This window comes from Vigna angularis, chromosome 1, assembly GCF_016808095.1.
Source record: "Vigna angularis cultivar LongXiaoDou No.4 chromosome 1, ASM1680809v1, whole genome shotgun sequence".
In the NCBI taxonomy this organism is placed as follows: domain Eukaryota; kingdom Viridiplantae; phylum Streptophyta; class Magnoliopsida; order Fabales; family Fabaceae; genus Vigna; species Vigna angularis.
The window spans coordinates 58241493-58250622 of NC_068970.1; the positions used below are offsets into that span (position 1 = coordinate 58241493).

The 9130-nt window shown below is 29.3% G+C and overlaps 1 protein-coding gene across 3 annotated transcripts; it reads right to left on the reverse strand.

The window, feature by feature from the left end:
- On the reverse strand, window positions 1-3202 carry LOC108324244 (uncharacterized). 3 transcript variants are annotated; one of them, XR_001831764.2, is made up of 5 exons: window positions 2312-3202; window positions 2018-2071; window positions 1729-1913; window positions 875-1062; window positions 1-302 (listed from the first exon to the last, which is right to left on the reverse strand). XR_001831764.2 is itself a non-coding variant. In XM_017557137.2 (5 exons), the coding sequence occupies exons 1-4, from the start codon at window positions 2907-2909 to the stop codon at window positions 879-881; spliced, it is 885 nt and encodes a 294-aa protein (XP_017412626.1). In that variant the 5' UTR covers window positions 2910-3202; the 3' UTR covers window positions 1-302; window positions 875-878. The 3 variants fall into 3 exon arrangements, 2 of the variants coding, with proteins under 2 accessions (XP_017412626.1, XP_017412618.1); XM_017557137.2 differs by having other exon boundaries at window positions 875-926; XM_017557129.2 differs by lacking the exon at window positions 875-1062.
- Between the last annotated feature and the right edge of the window lie 5928 nt (window positions 3203-9130).

Below are 9130 nucleotides of genomic sequence, written 5' to 3' on the forward strand. Positions count from 1 at the left end.
CTCAAAAGCATGCTGATTCAAATCATAATGGAATCGGTGGAAACAGCTGACGTGATAAATGTACATGTAGACTTGCAAGTATTATAGCCACCGAGTTTACAAAAAATATACAGGTACTAAAGCAACATATGAGCATCTGCATATTAATTGAAATTTGAAGCCAAGAAACTTATGTGCCAAGCAATCTTACAATGGAAAAACGGATTGGAATACTACTGTTTTTCACGATGGCTGTTGTCATTCGAATCAAGATCAGTCTTGCAGCGTTCTCTCAAATCTTTTAGTGATTCAAAGCTTGATTCCTGAAAGCAAAATCAAATCATTCAAAGCATTAGGTGAGAAAATGAAAAGAATAAACTGGGTTACAGGTAAGAGAAATTAACATTGACAACCAAGGTTATAAAACTTCAATATATATATACTTGTGGGAGTTCCGTTGGCTCAACTTGTGGACCCAACTCGAAGACTTTACGAGTCTATGTTATATCAAAAAATAAATATAATAGCATCTCAATTCAACATTTCAACACCATCATCAAAAATAGTAAATAATAATTTCAAAATGTTAAAATAACTAAATTTAGTAGTGCATGACTACTATATAAGTTCAAATCTACACCAACCACATAAAATACAATTACAAAACATAAGTAAAAATTACAGCAACCAAGTCTTTATGGTAGGATATAAAATGAGAACGAAAAACAAAAGAAAGGGATCAAAAACAACAACCAAGTATTTATTGAGAGAACTCTATCAGAGGAGAACGAAAACAGAGGGAGGACGGAGAACAAAAAACAAAGTACAATGAAGGGATTGAAAACTCCCAACAGAGGGGAATGAAAACAAAGGAAAGGGAGAATGAAGAGGTAACCTGTTCAAAGAGCAAATCCAGTTGACGCCCCCAAAGAAAAAACGTGATGCAGCTGTGGAAGGAAGGTGAAACATTATGCAGTGTAGTGGCAAAATCCCGTCAAGGCAGTGACAATGTTTAGAAACAGAATGCGGTGTGATGTGGTGCTCCTTTGAGAAACACAAACTCTATCGCGATGCGCTGCTCCTCTGAAAGCGCAAACCCTAATCCGTTCAGAAAATAGGAAATGCCAAACGAGGGCCAAAAAATGAAACCTCCCTCAAACTCACTGACTCACAAGTCTACTCGAGTCTATCGAGTTAACAAGATTCTATTTCGAATCTACTGGAAAATGAGTTTACATTCAAGTAAACTGATAGAAGGTGAGAGAGCTCGTAAACTGGGACGAGTTTACATGCTGACTCTAGAGTTTGATAACCAAAGTTCACAACATAGCATACCAATAACTAAATAATCATATGCATAAAACATTAAGAAATGGCTTTTCCAGAGGCTAGCTTGTACTAAAAATGGTTGAGCCCATAAAGAAAACAGAGAATGTGAAAACCATAAATTGGAAATAAAAATGAGGGATAAAACAATGTGTGGGACATATTTTATTAATAGAACTCAATAGCATCTAACAATTAAGAAATTAATCAATCAAGCTAACTACCAAACTAAACCTCTAACACTCGCCTCCATATAAAACAAGTTAACATTTTGAGTAGTTTACACTCTTCATAAAAGCAAATGGAAAAATGGATGGTGCAAAACCACAGAAAATTCAATTAAGAAACTTGTATGGCAACGGAACCAACAATTCCAGCACGATTAAAATAATAAACCATGTAAGTGATAGCATTGAAACTTACTAGCTGGCTACTTTCTTGGGCATACATATTCTGCATTTGAACAAAGAGCGACTTCCACTGATGCACAAGGGACAATTCTAAGTTTAATGACTCCTCACTTTGGTGCTGGCCATGCATGACTGTATCCTCTAATCCAGAAAATTTCTGAATGATCAATTTTGCTTCTTTCTGACTCTTCTTTATAGCTAGAGGAAAGGATGAGCATTTAAAACCTCAATGCTAGAAGAAATAATACAATGACACTTGAATCTATCAGAACAAAACTCCTAAAATGGTTAGTAGAACTTACCACTTAATCTACCCTTGGCATCCTGGTAATGGAGATCCGACCAGATATAAGCAGCTAGTGATCAACATAAGCAACACCCAATATTACATACTAAATAAAAAAATGTAAAATAGGAAAAATCTAGATACAATTCCTTAAGCACTTTTGGCGGTGTTCTTCAATCAAAATTAGAGTTCACCTCAGTAACTATTTAAACCTTTAATGCAAATCTTTATCAAGTAATATGAAGCTCTAATTTTAGTTGACAAAAAAAAATACGCAACAATTAGATGCATACAGATAAACTCTAACCACCTTTAGAGCATAAGGAACAAGTGCAAGATTTAATGTCCGCAGCATCAGTAACAGGATTCGATGCTCCATCGCCCTTATGCCCAGAGCACGGTTTCAACCCCCGAAAATTAGAATCATTAGAGGCAGAGATTGACGGCATTTGCACGGCCCGACACCTGGGAGATCCGGAATTCTCAGCAACACAAATATCCTTGTCCCCGCTTTCAACAGCACAATCGGTTGGGGCAATTCCTTCAACCTTCCCCCCAAATTCACACTTCTTCATACCCAACGGATTCTTCTCCTCCGATCCTTCACTGGGCGAGCCCGGTTTCTGACACGAGCTTGAAGTATCATCGCAAGACGGAAACAAAATGGGTTGGTTTTCTTTAGGTTGCAATAAGACCTCCTTGTTAAGCTGAGAATGTGCTCCTAGTTGCATTTGGATTTTGCTTTTGGCTAAACTTTCTACACCTAAGCGCATTTGCTTTGTGAACTGCGAGTCCCCACCGCCGCTGGAAACTAAAGAAAACGGCCTTTTCGAGGGACAATTGGTGACATCCGCCAGACGGGGACGGATTTTGAAAAGGCCGTCACTTGAATCATGGTTGCTTCCCATGAAATTACGATATTGGAAAATCTTGAACGGAATCAGTGAATTTGCCTATTTGAAACCCTAACCACAAGAGTACACAGAGTAAAGAAAAAGAATTGGGTTAAGATGAAATGACCTTGTGAAATGGAAGAGGACCCGGAAGCTAATTTGAAAGTTGTTGGGATTAGGGTTAGAGAGTAGAAGAAGAAGAAGAAGAAGGTTAGTAAGACTCGCTCGTTCCCTCTTTCGAATTAGCGCGAGAAGAAAGTGAGTGACCCATCACGCAAAGATTCTGGGGCGGGTAAAAGCGGGTTTCAACTTTGAATTGTAGCTTTTCGAAATATACGCCGCGGCATTCTTATCTATGGGCCCAATCGTCGACCCAATGGGCCTAACATTTAGAGCGCCCCTCCATGTTTTCAACCCAAAGGTATTTTTCCTATTGCTAAATACTCCGCGCTAATTGCAAAATGACCAATTATGAGAATCAAATTCTCATAGCCATTACTTGTTAATGTTAGTTTCAGGTCATGATTGAGAAGGTGAAAAATGAAATTAGCTTAAGCTTTGTTGATGTGTTTTATATTATTTGTCATAGGTTTAGAGGGAAACTCTGTAAGTGTTAAGTTAACCTTTGCAAAGAGAAATTCTATAGTTATTCGGTGATGTGTTATGGGTTTATATATTTTGGTTTAATTTGTTCTATCTAAATCACTTAGTAATTTTAATTTTAATTTTTCTTTGATTGACTCTAGCCAGATGCCCAAATAAAGAAGTGAAAAAAAAGCATGGGTGTGGCTTAAGTTTAGGACTCTAGCGGGTAGAAGAAGACCTATAATAATTTCATTCTTAATTCTCATGTTGTGTCCTAGTGTAACTCGCATGGATGATGTGATACTAATTGTTTATTAATGTAAACAAAGATTGTGACATGGTTGTGAACTGTCCTAAATCTAATATCTTTGCTGGATCAGCTTGGGCTGGGAACAACATAATAATGGTATCAATAAGATATCATTTCCATCGAATTTTCTTTCATTTCTTTTGGCTTTGAATTATGCTTGTGTTAAAATCAATGTTTGTGTTTAAATTGTCAACTAGAAGAGAAGATCATAAGCAAAATATCCTATATGTTCAAGTGAGTAAAAGAGTTAAAATTTATTATATGAGAGTATATCAAATATTAAGTGTAATAAAATGAGTATTTTTTAAAAGTTATTGTTATATTATAGCATCAATTTGGATTATTATTTTCTTTATTCTTATTAGAATAATTCTTAATTGAGATAATAATAACAATCTATTAAATAATAATAAAAAAGTAAATAATAGTTAATATGTTATTTAATAATAATGTGTGGTTATGATTTATATAGGTGTGAGTTTGGACTGCTTCACAATAAAAAAAAAAAGAAGACGTAATTGAGTCTGCATTTTCAATTATGCCATTTGAGTTAGATAGACTCACATAGTATCCCATGTAATATAACATTAACGTGTGATTGTCTATTGTGAAAAGGTATAATATATATATATATATATATGCATGCGTTAGACATATCTCCTGGTAGAGCAGATGGGCACAAACAGAGTGTTGGCAGCTTCCACACTCAGAATCAAAAAGCTCCTGTTTGGTCAAATGGGATTTTACCGGTATCCCCTAAGGTTAGGCCTGACATACGTGAGCGGAAGCTGAGAGAAAAAATGTAATCGTTTGAAGAATAAAACCTTCATGAAAATTTGTCTTCTAGTTCCGATGGCTCAATAATGGTTGATCAATGGTCCTGTTCTGTGTTGGTATGAGCCGGAGGGTGACAAATAGATTCTTTAGCCCTTTCAAGATGAAATATTGATTTTGATCTTCAAAGCATCTTATCTCTGGATTCTCTGATGTATTTGCCATTGCTAGAGATCTTGATGCTTTTGTATACATTACAGCCAATAAGAAAAGAAAGAACTAAGGAAGTTTTGCAGGGATACTGTTGTGTAGCTAGGTTCAAGGAACTATGACTTGTATAAGAGCTGCAGGGTCGCTCTGTATGTATTTTTAAAATCCGAGGATTGATCGAAATTCAATATCAATAACACATTAACATCTATTGAAAATTTCCTGGTCATTTTAGTTTTATGGTTGAAGTCCCTCTGTCCAAATTCATCAAACCCAAAGTACTGTTTTTGTTTTCTAGTCTTGTGTAGATCTGTAACTTACCCTATGTTTTCTTCTTGGGCAACGACGGTTTCCGCTGCAGGAGGGCGGTGGGATTGGTGCAAGGTTTTTCACCAAGGGCTATGAGGCGTATTTGGACCCATCAATGAAAGTAGAGAATCAAAGCCTCAATCCATTGCAAATAACAAATTAAATAAAAAAAATTCCCGTCATATAAGATGTATACATATGTGTGCACTATGTCATCACAGTCAGACAGCGTTACTGATAAATTAACGGAGAGGACGTAATTGGCTCATTTTAACAAGTTTATAGATCCGATTGAGACCCGAAAAAAAAAACGCCCACTTAAGGTTGACACACAAATACGATGACCAAATGAGGGTTTAAACCAATAATTGAATATATTTGTTATCTCATTCACCAACTCATCACTTGTTCGCCTTCAATGGTCGTTGGTCTCAAATCGTCGCAAATATTACTTTATGGTTCCATTTACTTGAAAACTCTATAGATCTCTATTTTACGGAGTGAAGTAAGACAACATCTAAATTAGGATTTTAGGATTTGTTGGCGAAGAAGAGATAATTAGATTTTCTATGCTCATTAACTTTTGTATTTGGTCTCACTTTCCAAACTATTATAATTTTATTATTATTAATCATTAGTGTTTTAACTTTGTAAATATTGAATTTAAAATAAATGGAATAAAAGGCTTGATTATGAATATATCAATGATGGTAAGTAAAAACTAAAATTATTTTATAATTTATGCACACAATCATTAATATTCTTAAATATTCAATAATAAATCATTTATTGATAATAAAAATATTATATTATAAAAGAAAAAAAATTGGATAAATTTTTTTATAACTAAAATTATTTTTATAAATAAAATTTAAATAAATAAATAAATTAGTTAATTAACACAAAAATTAAAAAGAGTAATAAAATATCAATAATTAATGGTGAAAAACAAATCTTATACTATAATAGAAGTAAAATTTGAGATAAATGTTTTTCTATAATTAAACTTATTTTTATCAATAAAATTTTGAATGAATTAATTAGTTAATTAGCACAAAAATTAAAAGAATAATAAAATATCAATAATTAATGGTGAGAAATATTATATTATAAAAAAAATAATTTTGGGATAAATATTTTCCTATAATTAAAAATATTTTTATAAATAAAACTAAAATGAATTAATTAATTAATTAACCCAAAAATGAATAGAGTAAAAAATTATCAATAATTAATTGTGAAAAATCTTATACCATAAAAAAATTGAGATAAATGTTTCATTACAATTGAAATTAGTTTTATCAATAAAATTTAAATGAAATAATTTATTAATTAACTCAAACATTAAAAGAGTAATAAAATGTCAATGATGAAAAAAAAATTAGACTATAAGAAAAAGGAATTTTGGGATAAATGTTTTTCTATAACTAAAATTAATTTTATCAAAATGAATGAATGAATATATTAATTAACACAGAAATTTAAAATGTAATAAAATATCAATAATTAATGGTGAAAAAAATAGTATAGTATAAATGAAAAGAAATTTGGGATAAATGTTTCCTTACAATTAAAATAGTTTTTTTTCAACAAAATTTAAATGAATGAACTAATGAATTAACACAGAAATTAAAAAGTAATAAAATATCAAGAATTAATTGGGATAAATTTTTTTCTATAATTTAAATTAATTTCATCAATAAAATTTAACTGAATGAATGAATGAATTAACAAAAAAATCAAAGGGTAATAAAATATCAACGGTGAAAAAATAATATAGTATAAAAGAAAATAAATTTATGATAAATATTTTCTATAGTTAAAATTATTTTTACAAATAAAATTTAAATAAATTAATTAATTAACAAAAAAATTAAAAACAAAAAACAAAATATCAATAATTAATAATGAAAAGAAAACATAATTAAAAATACTAATATTACTTTTTGGTAATAGGCGTTTTATCTTATCTTTGGATTTTATTAACGATTTAAATACCAACGATCTTTTACCATAAAAGAATTTATCACTAATACATATTTTGTATACTGATAAATTTTACTAAAAAAATAATTCCATCAATAAATATAATATATTATACTTTATTTTTGTTTTATAAACTTATAGCAACAAATTTATCCACATAATAATCATCTTCTTTAAAAATATGAAAACATTTAAATTTTATATTTTTCTACAACTTCATGCACTTTATTCATCTTCATCCAATAAGCTAATGAGCAATTTGTACAAAAACAAAAACATTTTACTTAACAAATAAAAAACACTTTATAACATGTTTAATAACAAAACAACCTCATTAACTCAACATACAAAGAATTATGAATTCTTAAAAAAAATTAAAAAGTTATCAATATACTCATTCCCAATCCTTTTGAACAAATCAACACAAGTAACATGCTAAGAGTTACATTATTAGTATTATTTTTACTCAGCCAACATCAGAAAATTTTCAAAGAATCTACACATACTTAATATTAGTCAACATCGGAAAATTTTCAAAGCATAACAAAACTTTGAAAAAAAAATCAACCATATCATTTACTCATAAGTTTTTTTAGAAGCATTACCCAATTATATAGTAGATTGCATTGTAATGCAAATCTTACATAGTTTCTCATGTTCTAAACCATCAAAATAGTACAAGTCAGATATAATATGTTTCAACAATCTCTGAAAGATTGATAAAAAGTATATGACAAATTTGTTTTAGTATTTAACACTTTAACATAGGGATCTTTACACGTAATGACAAATTAATAAATCTATTAATTTAGCTATTTTTAAAAAATACTAATTATGCATCCAATTAACTTTTGTTATTAACATTTAAATGCTTTTATTTATGGCCCTTTATATTTAATGATAGTGTGAAAATGCTTACAAGAAAGTCAATTATTTGATGTAACGTGCTAAATAGACAAAAAGATTTCGTATGGGCAACGGCCATCTAGTTTTTTTGTTTCCTCTTCACAAAGAACATTCAAAGATAAACCAATTCTGTTTCTTTTTACAACAAAAAAACAAGTTTATCTTCTTCTGTTGAACTTAAACGGTTCAATTAATATCATTTCCATTTTTTTTATAAAGTTTTAAGCTTTAAACCAATTAAAATTCTTAATATCTAATATTCTATTCAATATTTATCAATATATAAAGTTATTTTTTTAAAATTAATTAGTTACTACTCAATTTTTAATATGTCTTTTACGTTTATTTTACATGAATATATAAATATAACATTTTTTTATTCTCGAATACTATCTTAAAAAGTATTGTAAATGCTAAAAATACAATAAAATACATAGGATTAAAATTATAAAAGTATACCAAAATAATCCCTTTTTATAATTAAAACAAACAAAAATGGAAGAGTAAACAATAATTACTTTAATAACATTTAGTTGTTGTAAAATTAAATAAGTGATAACAAGTTTGAATGAGATTCAAATCCAATCTACCCAATTTAATATAATTTAAATTTAATACTTTAACATTTATATTTGATTATTTAATTTATTAAATAAATCAGATTCATTTGAGTTATAAATTAATTTGATTGATTTTTTTAGATTACAAATTTATATTAAATTAATTCTTTAATGATATTTTTATTTAATAAATAACAAATCATTAACTTAATATATATATATATATATATAATTTGAATAATGATTATTATAATAGATTATAATTTTATATAACTTATTATTATATTCTAACAAAATAGTATCATATTAAAATCAGTCTATATTCATAAAATTTTAATTTACTATCTAAACTCAACCATAACAATCCATTTTACTAATTTTGTTTTATTTAATTATACTATATAATTTATGCTAAAATTTGCTTAATTTTTATTTATTTATAAAAATGACAATTTCGTTTAGTAGGATTTCCCCATGTGTGTGAAACACGTTGGAAAGTGTGCTTGGAACGGAAAGTGTTCTGACAAATTCCGAGTTTATCCACAGTTGCTTAAAAGCCACGTTTGGATGACGAACATAAGCAATCCTACATAAAA